Raw genomic sequence first — 16,821 nt, forward strand, 5'->3', positions numbered from 1 at the left:
TTTTACACATGTAGATTTTACATATAATTCATATTTAATAAAATTGTCTAACTTTTCTAATTTTTTTAACGAAGTTATATATTATTATTACCCGCGAGTTTATCCGCGGGTCATGGGTATCCGCGGGTCACGGGCATGGGCGGAGTTTTTTTACCCGCGGGCGGGTAACGGGTCTCAACAAGCAAAAAAACAACCCGACGGGCGGGTCGCGGGTACATAGAACCCGTGTCTGTTACCCGCGGGCGCAATCCCTACTTTAACCGCCTAATGTCTCAAATATTTAACCTGACCCGGCGTAAACAGGATCGTCTCATTATTTTTAAAAAGCCCTGCTCGATACATAAAAATGAGATCTTATTATATGGGGCAAGGCCAAAGTTTTTCAGGAGCAGGGAGGGGGTGTGCCTCCATAAACATGGAACTTGTAGTTTTTTGAGTTACAATCATTTAAGTATTTTGAAACAATTAAGTTAGAGTCTTAATTATTTGATCAAAATGGTGAAGGTTTGCAAATTTTGCGACCTATCACTACTTTAGTCATATCTCGATCATACGAAATCAGATTTAATTAATTTAAAAACTCAAATGCTCGTAACTCAAAAGTCTACATATTTCTTTTTTATGGTTACCTAAGTCCCGATCTCCTTTTCAGTACAATCCTATCTTATCCGAGATATCACTAATGTACTAATAATTTGTAGGGAAATTGTTTGAAAATGCATTGAACTTTCACCAAATTCCTATTGTATGCATCCAACTTTCAAATATCCTATTGTATGTATTCAACTATTTAATTTGTTTTATTGTATGTATTATGTAACTTATACACCAGATATCCGGTTAATGTGTAAAAAAATTCGTAGACGGTCTAACAGCAAACTTTTTTCAATTGCAAACCTTCTTTAACATATTCACATAACTATTTGTTAACAACCTTAGTTATTACTAGTCTTTAAACTTCAAAGTTTTATTAATAGGAGTCTAAATTATTACTTCGTAAATAGCAAACTAAAACACATACCTACATACCTGATAAATGAGACATGTTCTAACCTGAAATCACATTGTCTTCTTGATTGAACATGCCATATCCGTCGCATGAAGGGTTACAGAGAGTTTAAAGATAAATGAGACATGTTGACTTGAGCTTGGATCATTTTGTAATTGTGGTAAAAATATTAATAAACTAATTTTTTTTAAAGGAAAAATGTCGTCACTATTCAGGAAACTTAACTACATTCGCGATTATATGTCACTTTAATTTTATTCAACACACATTACACATGCAGCGAAGACATTTCTCAAAGCAACCTGACAAATGGTCAAACTTAAGTCAACAACTCAGCCACACTACACGTGCACATTATATTATTGAATCCTACTTATAAATACACTGACACTAACATTCACTTGATCCACATACACTGTCTTTCAATCACACCCATTCTACTCAACATCTCTCTCTACCCACACTTTCCTTTTTCCGTCAAATTATTAACTAAAATTAAATATTTAAATATATAATATAAATATACTCCAATCAACTCAATCAACAAAACAAACCAATACTAATTCACCTATAACCAACTATACCATACAAAATCAATCACTCTTTATTTAGATCCACTACTAACAATGATAACCGGCCATGATTTCTACACAGTTATGGCAGCCATGGTTCCATTATACGTGGCTATGATTCTAGCATACGGTAGTGTACGATGGTGGAAGATATTTTCACCCGATCAATGTTCTGGAATTAATCGATTTGTTGCGATTTTTGCGGTCCCGCTTCTTTCGTTTCACTTCATTTCATTAAATAATCCGTACGAGATGAATTTTCGATTCATTGCTGCTGATACACTTCAGAAAATCATCATGCTTGTTGTCCTAGGGTTTTGGGCTAAATTCACCAAAAATGGAAGCTTAGAATGGATGATTACCACTTTTTCGCTTTCTACGCTGCCTAATACTTTAGTAATGGGCATTCCATTGCTAATTGCAATGTATGGTGATTATTCAGGGTCACTTATGGTTCAGGTGTGATTATATTATATCATAATGTATTTGAATAATTTAATTTTAATTAAATAGTAATCAATAGATGTAAACTGTTATGTTCTAAGTTAATAATTGCTGATCAAATGTTTATTTTTTAGGTGGTGGTGTTGCAATGTATTATATGGTACACTTTGTTGCTATTTTTGTTTGAGTTTCGTGGGGCAAAAATTTTGATAATGGAACAATTTCCGGAAACTGCGGGGTCGATTGTGTCGTTTAAGGTGGAATCGGATGTCGTGTCACTTGATGGACACGATTTTTTGGAAACGGATGCAGAGATAGGGGACGATGGGAAGCTTCATGTGAGGGTGAGGAAATCGAATGTTTCTAGAAGGTCGGTCGGGTTAGGGGGTGGGATGACTCCGCGCCCGTCTAATTTGACTGGCGCGGAGATTTACAGTTTGAGTTCGTGGAGAAATCAAACTCCGAGAGGATCGAACTTTAATCACTCGGATTTTTACTCTATGATGGGGTTTCCGGGTGGAAGGTTATCGAATTTTGGTCCGGCTGATATGTACTCTGTTCAATCGTCGAGGGGACCAACCCCTCGACCATCAAATTTTGAAGAAAGTACGGCTCCCGGACCGTTGAATTCTCCGAGGTTTGGGTCTTACCCGACCCCAAACCCGGAGATTACATCAACCGTGAAAAAGCCCGTAAAAGGCTTACAACAACAACCTCAAGTGGTACAAAGTAAGGCAAAAATTGAAGACAAAGAGCTTCACATGTTTGTGTGGAGCGCTAGTGCTTCACCCGTTTCTGAACGGGGCGGACTCCACGTGTTTGGCAGTAATGATTATGGAGCTCCGATAGAAGATCGACCCGATCACGATGATGCTAAGGAAATTCGGATGGTGGTCTCCTCTGATCACTCGGAAACAAAAGGTAAAAAAGCTCATTTTATTCAAATAACGTGTTTCAACAAGTTCAATTAATATATTATGCATTGTAGGAAATTGAACTTAATTGGATTATATGGTGTTTAGGTGAATTAAAGCATGAAGATTTCAGTTTCGGTGGTGGTGGAGATGGCGATGGGGAGACAAAACTCGGATCGAACTCAACCGGAGAGCTCCCGCAAAAGGAGGTGGCCGGAATAAATGGGAACGCCGGAAAACAAATGCCGCCGGCGAGTGTTATGACCCGATTGATATTGATTATGGTTTGGAGGAAACTTATCCGGAACCCGAACACGTATTCGAGTCTCATTGGTCTAATCTGGTCCCTTGTTTCTTTCAGGTAATTAGTATATTTTGTACCCTTTGACTTTGACTATTCTGTTTAAAATAAAAATTAAAAGACTGGTGGTGTAATTATATGGAATGGCGGTCGACATGTGACTACTAATGAAAGATAATGTTATCAATTGATTAATTAATAAATTAATTTGATATTAACGGTATGTTTTAACGAGTTTAATTATTATAATGATAATGATGACAGATGGCATGTGGTGATGCCAAAAATTATAGAGAAATCCATCTCAATACTCTCGGATGCTGGTCTTGGGATGGCCATGTTTAGTTTAGGTGAGTTTTATTTTTTTATTTTTAATTAATTCATATAAACATTTAAAATTTAGTATTTGGTTGATATTTATTTAATTTTTGGAGGCAATTATTATTGTTATATTTTTTTGGTAGAAGTGATAATGATAATGATTGATGAATAGACTTGCTTGCGGTCCCGTGTGGTGGGTACTTGATTTTAATGGAACGTAACATCAATCTTATTGATTGATTACATTTGTTAATGTCAATGATTTAATTCGTATTTCTTGCTTTTGTCAATATTCTTTTAATTTTAAGAAACATTATTTAATAAACTTTTCTGTCTAATTGATGGTATTTAGTCAAATCCCTGTCTTAAGATTACATAATTTGCTCGACACCTATATGAATCAATTTGGAAGATTAATTTTAATGTTGTTTTGAAGGTTTGTTTATGGCGCTTCAACCAAAACTAATTGCGTGCGGAAATTCAGTAGCCACTTTTTCAATGGCCGTGAGATTTTTAACGGGTCCAGCGGTAATGGCTGCCGCTTCCCTTATTGTCGGCCTTCGTGGTACCCTTCTTCGTATTGCTATCGTGCAGGTAATTAAATTTCTATTTTCGTAAACAACTAACGTTAAATATTTTTTTTAATTAGTCGTGATTAATGACAGGCGGCACTTCCACAAGGAATTGTTCCGTTCGTTTTCGCTAAAGAATACAATGTTCATCCAACAATTCTCAGCACTGCGTAAGCGAAAACTGAACCATATGCACTCCTACTTCTTAACATAAATCAACTAAACATTATCTGTTTTAGAAAATGTGTTCAAACTAGTATGGAGAACTTTGAAGTATTATTTGCACGATTTGTGTAATGATATGTTCTCTAAGTTGATTTGTACACCACCTGTTTTTTTGTCATACACCATCAAATTAACTTTTTAGACAATTTTACTTTTTAAGAATTTAACAATTTTAATCGGGAGTAAATTCGTACTGAAAAATAGGTTAGTGATGCATGACAAAAGAAGATGATATATGGATCACTCCCTAAAATATCATAGTGTGAATATCGAATAAGAAAGTTGATGTGATAACGTAAAACTTGTTACTCGTTTTATACTCACATTTTTTGAATTTTATGCAGGGTGATATTTGGAATGTTGATTGCATTACCCATAACCCTCGTCTACTACATTCTTCTTGGCCTGTGAGATTGACATTGGGTTGAGAAACAAGAAATGGAGAAGAGGAAGCAATTCTATAAAATCTAATATCGATTCATGTAAGACAAAGTTTAGTCCTCCAACAAGTTAATCGTTCAAGGGGTCAACATTAAAACAAGTGCATTGATGAGCATACGAACTCCTTTAAAGACTCCAAAACAATTGGGAAAAGGAATTTTTGAATTGATTTGGCCTATTTCCCTTGAAATTAGGATCTTGTTCCCCAAACATTACCACCTCCAAATTAGATATACTAAATTCCCAAGAAAGCTATTGATGTATATAGATTTTCTAAGAGGATTACAAGGAAATATGACAAGTTTGATGGATTAAATTAATAGTGTATTAGTTGTATGTTGTCTTGTAAGCGTAATGTAGACTAACGTTGTTTGTTTTATGTGTATAGTTTAATATAAGTAAATGAGAGTCATTATGAATAAAATAATTTTGGCATGAATGCATAATGGTGTTCATTTCTAATGTGTATAGTTTAATATAAATAAATGAGTCATTATGAATAAAATAATTTTGGCATGAATGCATGATATGATTAGAGAACGAGGTGCCGTTCGATGTTCATACTCTAATGTCCATTTCTAATGTCCATCTGAGACACTAAAATTGATCGAAAAAAGAGAAACTAGAGGTGTCGTTCAATGTTTATTTTCAGTGTCCATTTCAATTATCCTATTATTTTTATACATTTATTTTTATTTAATTTATTTTGATTAAATAGATTATCTGTAACGACCCAACTTCGTTTTACCAAAAACACGCCTAAAAAAAAAATTTGAACCTGTACATCTTGACGGCGTCCAGATTCCTGGACGGCGTCCAGTACTGAAGCCTTGGACGGCGTCCAACACTTTAGGACGGCGACCAAATGAATTAACGGGGACTGATCAGTTTTTAAATTTCACGCGAGCGGAAAACCCGCTTCTCGACACTTTTTAACGAAACGACTTTCACAACACATCATATTAAGTAACATTAAGAGATTTCCACAATAAAAATAAGTTTTACAACACCGGGCCCGCAATGACCCGTTTTACAATTAATGTAGCGATTTCGACTCATTTATAACTTTAGACGGATTAGGACTCTACAACCCAACCCGATACCCAGAGCATAATCCCGGGGACTACCAATCCCCAAACCGCTATCAATATCCAAAAGCTACCCCATCGAGCCCAAGCGCTCCTATGCATCTAGCTTAACAAACTAGCTAGCTTCAAACCACAATACTTGTAAAAAGGTAAACAACGAGAGGGGTAAGCCTAGGCTTATTGAATGCAATAATTATACATATACATATATAATATACCTACTTGCAAACACTTACACAAATACCTCATACACGCTAGCAATTTATATAGCATACCATCGCAAAGTATAACGCTACAATCTTCAAGACCACAAGCTAGCACAACAATAGCATATATAACTCGAATAATATATTATGCTACACTACAACACGTAACCATGGTCAAACAATAACACGAGGGAATGGTACTTCGAATTTCCCACCGGTGTTCATAACAACCGTTAGTGTACAACAAAATATATCACTAACCCCTAGGCTATTCGGACAAAATATCCGCTCGAAGCAATCATTAGTGTACAACGAAATATATCACTAACTCTTGGTGGGTTTGGACAACGAAATGTCCATCGTTAGTGTACAACGAAATATATCACTAACTCTCGGGCAAATTGGACAACGAAATATCCATCGTTAGTGTACAACGAAATATATCACTAACTCTTGGTGGTATAAACAACGCATACCCGGCCCCTCTCCCGCCCTACAAATAGATACATTATATACACACACATGTATAATCATTCCACTCACCTCGAGATGCCCGCACAAATCATATATGTAAACCGTCTCCAAACGCAACCGAGCAAGCTTTTACCTATAATACGCATATAGATATACACACAATCAACATACATTCTCTACACGAGAATTCGACTCCAACACCCTTAACCGAGGGTTTATACCTACCTCCACAATCCGCCCATTTAGACACCTAAAGTGGACTTCACCAATTACCACTACGGGTGGTAATTTCGACCCATTTAAAAACGTCATTTAACACTTAACAAAAGCGTTTAACATCCATTTAATCCAAACTAGTGTCATCATCAATTTTGACCCAATTCAAAGTCAACCCGTTTTGACATAAGTCCAAAAACGCCAAAACTAACCAATAATCACTAACACAAGTGAAAATGGTCCTAATACACCAATTAAATCAATTCACAAGTGTTAAACACTTATCTTACCCAATTTGACACATAAACCCTAATTTTGACCCAATTCAAAACTAGTCTTCCAAACATACCCAAATGAGTTCCAATACTTCCATAATCACTAAACTAAGTGATTACACACTATTTACGAGCTCTAAGCAAGGCTAAGTCATTCACCAACCCAAAACCCGCAATCATCAACAATAAACCCGATTACTAGTTCAAATCTTCCATTAATGACTAAACGGGTTATCCCAAGAACATACAAGTTGAAACCCCAAATTGATTATCAAATCAAACAATAAAAACTCTGAGTTAGAACTTACCAACACTACCACAACGTAGCCGTGAACGAGGAGAACAACTTTAACTCTCGCGACCCGACCCGAATCACACTCCTTCTTCTCCAAATCCCCAACTCTTTCTCTAGAACCTCCTCTCTCTCTCTCTCTCTAGGGTTTGGTTGGGAGTGTTTGTGGGTGAAAATGGGGATAAGAGTGAGTTTAGATCAGTTTTGATGGCCCAAACGACCCCCAAGTGAAAAGACCCAAATACCCTCTTTTAAAAGCTTCAAAAAGTCACAGCTGGCCCGTCAGGCCTTTTGGACGGCGTCCAAAAAGCTTGGACGACGTCCAGATTAACTGACTCAGTTTTCTGAACTTGTTTTGGTCGTAACTTTCAAACCGTAACTCCGTTTTCGATGAATCAAATATCGTTGGAAACGTAATGAGATTTCCTTTCTAATGGTAAGGTTTTAGAAAATCAAATCCAATTTTATTTGGGATCCAAATATTCGCTTACATGCCTCGTATTTCGAATGACGTTCTAAATAACGCGTAACTGAAAAACGGGGTGTTACAACTCTCCCCCACTTAAATTGGATCACGTCCCCGTGATCTTCGTCACTTTAACAAACCGGACCCACACTCAAAGGTCCTCCAACATACCTCCAAACTCGATATCTACAACGTTTCCATTAATTCGGATATTTCACCACACGCTAATAATCACTAGCGCGCATTACCACAACAAACGGTATCTCATACACTCAACGTCCGATTGCCCACTTAGGAAAAATACGGAACACCATCATCCCTTCAAGTTCTCTCGGATAAAACTCGCAACAAGCTACAACCATAACTATATCACCCAACGCGATCTACTAGGTCCACTACGCCGCGAACCAAGTCTTGCATTAATCCAAATCGAGAAGGATTTATGCCACGTCAAAACTCATTACTTTCAACGATCCATAACCGTATCACTCAATGATCGTACATCCGCTTATGTGCAAACATTTGCTTTCCACCCCAGAAACCCATGATTCTCAATTTTACAAGTCGATGCCAACGGGGCAATCGACACGTTCGTCCGACTAGTACTTCTTACAGTCACCACAACCGGGTTATTCCTTCAATGAAGAAATTTCGGTACTGCCAAATAATTACACTGGGAACACAAACTTTTCCACCAATCGATCCGCACACGACCACCAGTCTCTGGATTAATCCAGGACGACATTAATACACCACGAACTAGGAAAAACATCAACACTCGACACAAGGTTTCTCCTTTGAACCATATAACACGTCTTCCTAGTTCTAGCATAGAAGCTATTCGCATGCTATAATCCTGTCAATGGCGAACTATCATCACAAAATTTTCGCAATTCGCCACACGACTCACAAAATAATCTCCAAATTCGGGTGAACCTTCCTACCTAGACCGTCCGTTAAGGATGGCCTCGACATTTCAATGCGACCTACGGGTCACATCACTATGGTACACACTCTCGCAAACAAACAATATTCGCGTGTCTTGATGTGAGACAATCAGAATCGACACTTTCCTCTTCACAATCACCCGTAAAATGGAATAATCCACTGACAATCTCCACGATTGCGTTTCCCGACAGGGAAAATACGATATTCGCCACGATATCAAACTCGTTCTCATTCAATTATACTGTCCGGGTTTCACGACAACCCAGATTTTTCAATACAAGAGCACCTGCAACGACAACTTCATTCTCTCACTCCGGGATCTCAAACTTCACATTTGGTCTCATACCGCACATTGGTACTAAACGACCACCTTACATAGGAAGCCTTACACTTCCTTCGATCCCATCTTCACAATCTTCACTCATAACATTCCAGAGTTGTAACTCACAATCGTAAAGCACGATCTCGAGTCGACATTAGCAACCCGTCACTCTTCCTTGTTAGGGACTCCGAATACCTATTGAGGCTTAGCACGGTACACTCCGACACTTTGCTATATATAACACCACTGGAGCTTCCTCGGGCGGCAGTAAAAACTCCCCCACTTAGAATTTGGCTCCACATTCTCACCGCCAAGATGATAACATCCTGAGGAATTAGCATTCCACGAAACACATGACCATTCTCGTCACTGGTCATATGAAATGTCCCGTTCTTATTGATTAAAAACGTTCCATATTAATTGATTTCGTTGCGAGGTTTTGACCTCTATATGAGACGTTTTTCAAAGACTGCATTCATTTTTAAAACAAACCATAACCTTTATTTCATAAATAAAGGTTTAAAAAGCTTTACGTAGATTATCAAATAATGATAATCTAAAATATCCTGTTTACACACGACCATTACATAATGGTTTACAATACAAATATGTTACATCGAAATCAGTTTCTTGAATGCAGTTTTTACACAATATCATACAAACATGGACTCCAAATCTTGTCCTTATTTTAGTATGCAACAGCGGAAGCTCTTAATATTCACCTGAGAATAAACATGCTTTAAACGTCAACAAAAATGTTGGTGAGTTATAGGTTTAACCTATATATATCAAATCGTAACAATAGACCACAAGATTTCATATTTCAATACACATCCCATACATAGAGATAAAAATCATTCATATGGTGAACACCTGGTAACCGACATTAACAAGATGCATATATAAGAATATCCCCATCATTCCGGGACACCCTTCGGATATGATATAAATTTCGAAGTACTAAAGCATCCGGTACTTTGGATGGGGTTTGTTAGGCCCAATAGATCTATCTTTAGGATTCGCGTCAATTAGGGTGTCTGTTCCCTAATTCTTAGATTACCAGACTTAATAAAAAGGGGCATATTCGATTTCGATAATTCAACCATAGAATGTAGTTTCACGTACTTGTGTCTATTTTGTAAATCATTTATAAAACCTGCATGTATTCTCATCCCAAAAATATTAGATTTTAAAAGTGGGACTATAACTCACTTTCACAGATTTTTACTTCGTCGGGAAGTAAGACTTGGCCACTGGTTGATTCACGAACCTATAACAATATATACATATATATCAAAGTATGTTCGAAATATATTTACAACACTTTTAATATATTTTGATGTTTTAAGTTTATTAAGTCAGCTGTCCTCGTTAGTAACCTACAACTAGTTGTCCACAGTTAGATGTACAGAAATAAATCGATAAATATTATCTTGAATCAATCCACGACCCAGTGTATACGTATCTCAGTATTGATCACAACTCAAACTATATATATTTTGGAATCAACCTCAACCCTGTATAGCTAACTCCAACATTCACATATAGAGTGTCTATGGTTGTTCCAAAATATATATAGATGTGTCGTCATGATAGGTCGAAACATTGTATACGTGTCTATGGTATCTCAAGATTACATAATATACAATACAAGTTGATTAAGTTATGGTTGGAATAGATTTGTTACCAATTTTCACGTAGCTAAAATGAGAAAAATTATCCAATCTTGTTTTACCCATAACTTCTTCATTTTAAATCCGTTTTGAGTGAATCAAATTGCTATGGTTTCATATTGAACTCTATTTTATGAATCAAAACAGAAAAGTATAGGTTTATAGTCGGAAAAATAAGTTACAAGTCATTTTTGTAAAGGTAGTCATTTCAGTCGAAAGAACGACGTCTAGATGACCATTTTAGAAAACATACTTCCACTTTGAGTTTAATCATAATTTTTGGATATAGTTTCATGTTCATAATAAAAATCATTTTCTCAGAATAACAACTTTAAAATCAAAGTTTATCATAGTTTTTAATTAACTAACCCAAAACAGCCCGCGGTGTTACTACGACGGCGTAAATCCGGTTTTACGGTGTTTTTCGTGTTTCCAGGTTTTAAATCATTAAGTTAGCATATCATATAGATATAGAACATGTGTTTAGTTGATTTTAAAAGTCAAGTTAGAAGGATTAACTTTTGTTTGCGAACAAGTTTAGAATTAACTAAACTATGTTCTAGTGATTACAAGTTTAAACCTTCGAATAAGATAGCTTTATATGTATGAATCGAATGATGTTATGAACATCATTACTACCTTAAGTTCCTTGGATAAACCTACTGGAAAAGAGAAAAATGGATCTAGCTTCAATGGATCCTTGGATGGCTCGAAGTTCTTGAAGCAGAATCATGACACGAAAACAAGTTCAAGTAAGATCATCACTTGAAATAAGATTGTTATAGTTATAGAAATTGAACCAAAGTTTGAATATGATTATTACCTTGTATTAGAATGATAACCTACTGTAAGAAACAAAGATTTCTTGAGGTTGGATGATCACCTTACAAGATTGGAAGTGAGCTAGCAAACTTGAAAGTATTCTTGATTTTATGAAACTAGAACTTTTGGAATTTATGAAGAACACTTAGAACTTGAAGATAGAACTTGAGAGAGATCAATTAGATGAAGAAAATTGAAGAATGAAAGTGTTTGTAGGTGTTTTTGGTCGTTGGTGTATGGATTAGATATAAAGGATATGTAATTTTGTTTTCATGTAAATAAGTCATGAATGATTACTCATATTTTTGTAATTTTATGAGATATTTCATGCTAGTTGCCAAATGATGGTTCCCACATGTGTTTGGTGACTCACATGGGCTGCTAAGAGCTGATCATTGGAGTGTATATACCAATAGTACATACATCTAAAAGCTGTGTATTGTACGAGTACGAATACGGGTGCATACGAGTAGAATTGTTGATGAAACTGAACGAGGATGTAATTGTAAGCATTTTTGTTAAGTAGAAGTATTTTGATAAGTGTATTGAAGTCTTTCAAAAGTGTATAAATACATATTAAAACACTACATGTATATACATTTTAACTGAGTCGTTAAGTCATCGTTAGTCGTTACATGTAAGTGTTGTTTTGAAACCTTTAGGTTAACGATCTTGTTAAATGTTGTTAACCCAATATTTATAATATCAAATGAGATTTTAAATTATTATATTATCATGATATTATCATGTATGAATATCTCTTAATATGATATATATACATTAAATGTCTTTACAACGATAATCGTTACATATATGTCTCGTTTAAAAATCATTAAGTTAGTAGTCTTGTTTTTACATATGTAGTTCATTGTTAATATACTTAATGATATGTTTACTTATCATAGTATCATGTTAACTATATATATATCCATATATATGTCATCATATAGTTTTTACAAGTTTTAACGTTCGTGAATCACCGGTCAACTTGGGTGGTCAATTGTCTATATGAAACATATTTCAATTAATCAAGTCTTAACAAGTTTGATTGCTTAACATGTTGGAAACATTTAATCATGTAAATATCAATCTCAATTAATATATATAAACATGGAAAAGTTCGGGTCACTACAGTACCTACCCGTTAAATAAATTTCGTCCCGAAATTTTAAGCTGTTGAAGGTGTTGACGAATCTTCTGGAAATAGATGCGGGTATTTCTTCTTCATCTGATCTTCATGCTCCCAGGTGAACTCGGGTCCTCTACGAGCATTCCATCGAACCTTAACAATTGGTATCTTGTTTTGCTTAAGTCTTTTAACCTCACGATCCATTATTTCGACGGGTTCTTCGATGAATTGAAGTTTTTCGTTGATTTGGATTTCATCTAACGAAATAGTGAGATCTTCTTTAGCAAAACATTTCTTTAAATTCGAGACGTGGAAAGTGTTATGTACAGCCGCGAGTTGTTGAGGTAACTCTTGTCGGTAAGCTACTGGTCCGATACGATCAATAATCTTGAATGGTCCAATATACCTTGGATTTAATTTCCCTCGTTTACCAAATCGAACAACGCCTTTCCAAGGTGCAACTTTAAGCATGACCATCTCTCCAATTTCAAATTCTATATCTTTTCTTTTAATGTCAGCGTAGCTCTTTTGTCGACTTTGGGCGGTTTTCAACCGTTGTTGAATTTGGATGATCTTCTCGGTAGTTTCTTGTATAATCTCCGGACCCGTAATCTGTCTATCCCCCACTTCACTCCAACAAATCGGAGACCTACACTTTCTACCATAAAGTGCTTCAAACGGCGCCATCTCAATGCTTGAATGGTAGCTGTTGTTGTAGGAAAATTCTGCTAACGGTAGATGTCGATCTCAACTGTTTCCGAAATCAATAACACATGCTCGTAGCATGTCTTCAAGCGTTTGTATCGTCCTTTCGCTCTGCCCATCAGTTTGTGGATGATAGGCAGTACTCATGTCTAGACGAGTTCCTAATGCTTGCTGTAATGTCTGCCAGAATCTTGAAATAAATCTGCCATCCCTATCAGAGATAATAGAGATTGGTATTCCATGTCTGGAGATGACTTCCTTCAAATACAGTCGTGCTAACTTCTCCATCTTGTCATCTTCTCTTATTGGCAAGAAGTGTGCTGATTTGGTGAGACGGTCAACTATTACCCAAATAGTATCAAAACCACTTGCAGTCCTTGGCAATTTAGTGATGAAATCCATGGTAATGTTTTCCCATTTCCATTCCGGGATTTCGGGTTGTTGAAGTAGACCTGATGGTTTCTGATGCTCAGCTTTGACCTTAGAACACGTCAAACATTCTCCTACGTATTTAGCAACATCGGCTTTCATACCCGGCCACCAAAAATGTTTCTTGAGATCCTTGTACATCTTCCCCGTTCCAGGATGTATTGAGTATCTGGTTTTATGAGCTTCTCTAAGTACCATTTCTCTCATATCTCCAAATTTTGGTACCCAAATCCTTTCAGCCCTATACCGGGTTCCGTCTTCCCGAATATTAAGATGCTTCTCCGATCCTTTGGGTATTTCATCCTTTAAATTTCCCTCTTTTAAAACTCCTTGTTGCGCCTCCTTTATTTGAGTAGTAATGTTATTATGAATCATTATATTCATAGATTTTACTCGAATGGGTTCTCTGTCCTTCCTGCTCAAGGCATCGGCTACCACATTTGCCTTCCCCGGGTGGTAACGAATCTCAAAGTCGTAATCATTCAATAATTCAATCCACCTACGCTGCCTCATATTCAGTTGTTTCTGATTAAATATGTGTTGAAGACTTTTGTGGTCGGTATATATAATACTTTTGACCCCATATAAGTAGTGCCTCCAAGTCTTTAATGCAAAAACAACCGCGCCTAATTCCAAATCATGCGTCGTATAATTTTTTTCGTGAATCTTCAATTGTCTAGACGCATAAGCAATCACCTTCGTTCGTTGCATTAATACACAACCGAGACCTTGCTTTGATGCATCACAATAAATCACAAAATCATCATTCCCTTCAGGCAATGACAATATAGGTGCCGTAGTTAGCTTTTTCTTCAATAACTGAAACGCTTTCTCTTGTTCATCATTCCATTCAAATTTCTTCCCTTTATGCGTTAATGCAGTCAAGGGTTTTGCTATTCTGGAAAAGTCTTGGATGAACCTTCTGTAGTAACCAGCTAGTCCTAAAAACTGGCGTATGTGTTTCGGAGTTTTCGGGGTTTCCCACTTTTCAACAGTTTCTATCTTTGCCGGATCCACCTTAATACCTTCTTTGTTCACTATGTGACCGAGGAATTGAACTTCTTCCAACCAAAATGCACACTTTGAAAACTTAGCGTACAATTCTTCCTTCCTCAATACTTCTAACACCTTTCTCAAATGTTCACCGTGTTCTTGGTCATTCTTTGAGTAAATAAGTATGTCATCAATGAAAACAATGACAAACTTGTCAAGGTATGGTCCACACACTCGGTTCATAAGGTCCATGAACACAGCTGGTGCATTAGTTAAACCAAACGGCATGACCATAAACTCGTAATGACCGTAACGTGTTCTGAAAGCAGTCTTTGGAATATCATCTTCTTTCACCCGCATTTGATGATACCCGGAACGTAAGTCAATCTTTGAATAAACAGACGAGCCTTGTAGTTGATCAAATAAGTCGTCGATTCTCGGTAGTGGGTAGCGGTTCTTGATGGTAAGTTTGTTCAACTCTCGGTAGTCGATACACAACCTGAATGTACCATCTTTCTTCTTGACAAACAAAACAGGAGCTCCCCACGGTGATGTGCTTGGTCGAATGAAACCACGCTCTAAAAGTTCTTGTAATTGGCTTTGTAGTTCTTTCATCTCGCTGGGTGCGAGTCTGTAAGGAGCACGAGCTATTGGTGCAGCTCCTGGTACAAGATCTATTTGAAATTCAACGGATCGATGTGGGGGTAATCCCAGTAATTCTTTCGGAAATACATCAGGAAATTCTTTTGCGACGGGAACATCATTGATGCTCTTTTCTTCAGTTTGTACTTTCTCGACGTGTGCTAGAACAGCATAGCAACCTTTTCTTATTAGTTTTTGTGCCTTCAAATTACTAATAAGATGTAGCTTCGTGTTGCCCTTTTCTCCGTACACCATTAAGGGTTTTCCTTTTTCTCGTATAATGCGAATTGCATTTTTGTAACAAACGATCTCCGCTTTCACTTCTTTCAACCAGTCCATACCGATTATCACATCAAAACTCCCTAACTCTACTGGTATCAAATCAATCTTAAATGTTTCGCTAACCAGTTTAATTTCTCGATTCTGACATATATTATCTGCTGAAATTAATTTACCATTTGCTAATTCGAGTAAAAATTTACTATCCAAAGGCGTCAATGGACAACTTAATTTAGCACAAAAATCTCTACTCATATAGCTTCTATCCGCACCCGAATCAAATAAAACGTAAGCAGATTTATTGTCAATAAGAAACGTACCCGTAACAAGCTCCGGGTCTTCCTGTGCCTCTGCCGCATTAATATTGAAAACTCTTCCACGGCCTTGTCCATTGGTGTTCTCCTGGTTCGGGCAATTTCTAATAATGTGGCCCGGTTTTCCACATTTATAACAAACTACATTGGCATAACTTGCTCCGACACTACTTGCTCCGCCATTACTCGTTCCGACACCATTTGTTCCTTACGTTCTATTTACCCCTGGTCCGTAGACCTCACACTTCGCCGCGCTATGACCATTTCTTTTACACTTGTTGCAAAATTTGGTGCAGAACCCCGAGTGATTCTTTTCACACCTTTGGCATAGCTGCTTCTGATTGTTGTTGTTGTTGTTGCGGTTATTATTGTTGTTGGGATGATTGTTGTAGTTGCTGTTGTTGTTGTTGTTGTTGTTGTTGTTGTTAGGCCGTTTGTTGTAGTTGCGATTGATGTTGCGATTGTTGGGATAATTGTTGCGATTATTGTTGTAATTGCTGTTGTTGTTGTATTGGTGATTCTTATCACCGTTTTCCTCCCACTTTCTTTTGACTTGCTTCACATTGGCCTCTTCAGCAGTCTGTTCTTTAATTCTTTCTTCAATTTGGTTCACGAGTTTGTGAGCCATTCTACATGCCTGTTGTATGGAGGCGGGCTCGTGTGAACTTATATCTTCTTGGATTCTTTCCGGTAATCCTTTCACAAACGCGTCGATCTTCTCTTCCTCATCTTCGAATGCTCCCGGACAC

General features: G+C 36.9%; 1 protein-coding gene across 1 annotated transcript; it reads left to right on the forward strand.

Annotated features, from left to right (window-relative positions):
• Positions 1 to 1,456: 1,456 nt before the first annotated feature.
• Positions 1,457 to 5,178, forward strand: LOC139896846 (auxin efflux carrier component 7). Its single transcript, XM_071879490.1, has 7 exons — positions 1,457 to 2,040; positions 2,160 to 2,946; positions 3,048 to 3,300; positions 3,505 to 3,590; positions 3,998 to 4,155; positions 4,227 to 4,303; positions 4,703 to 5,178. Exons 1-7 carry the CDS (start codon positions 1,636 to 1,638, stop codon positions 4,767 to 4,769), a joined length of 1,833 nt encoding a protein of 610 aa, XP_071735591.1. The 5' UTR covers positions 1,457 to 1,635; the 3' UTR covers positions 4,770 to 5,178.
• The last annotated feature ends 11,643 nt before the right edge of the window (positions 5,179 to 16,821 follow it).

Source organism: Rutidosis leptorrhynchoides, chromosome 3, assembly GCF_046630445.1.
Source record: "Rutidosis leptorrhynchoides isolate AG116_Rl617_1_P2 chromosome 3, CSIRO_AGI_Rlap_v1, whole genome shotgun sequence".
Classification (NCBI taxonomy): Eukaryota; Viridiplantae; Streptophyta; class Magnoliopsida; order Asterales; family Asteraceae; genus Rutidosis; species Rutidosis leptorrhynchoides.

What these genes read in the sequence shown, in the direction of transcription:
- LOC139896846 (XM_071879490.1), top strand. Translation starts at nt 1,636, where the DNA reads ATGATAACCGGCCATGATTTCTACACAGTTATGGCAGCCATGGTTCCA. An exon ending in TGATCACTCGGAAACAAAAG is followed by an intron (nt 2,947 to 3,047) that starts GTAAAAAAGCTC and finishes TATGGTGTTTAG; the next exon opens with GTGAATTAAAGCATGAAGAT. An exon ending in TTCGTATTGCTATCGTGCAG is followed by an intron (nt 4,156 to 4,226) that starts GTAATTAAATTT and finishes GATTAATGACAG; the next exon opens with GCGGCACTTCCACAAGGAAT.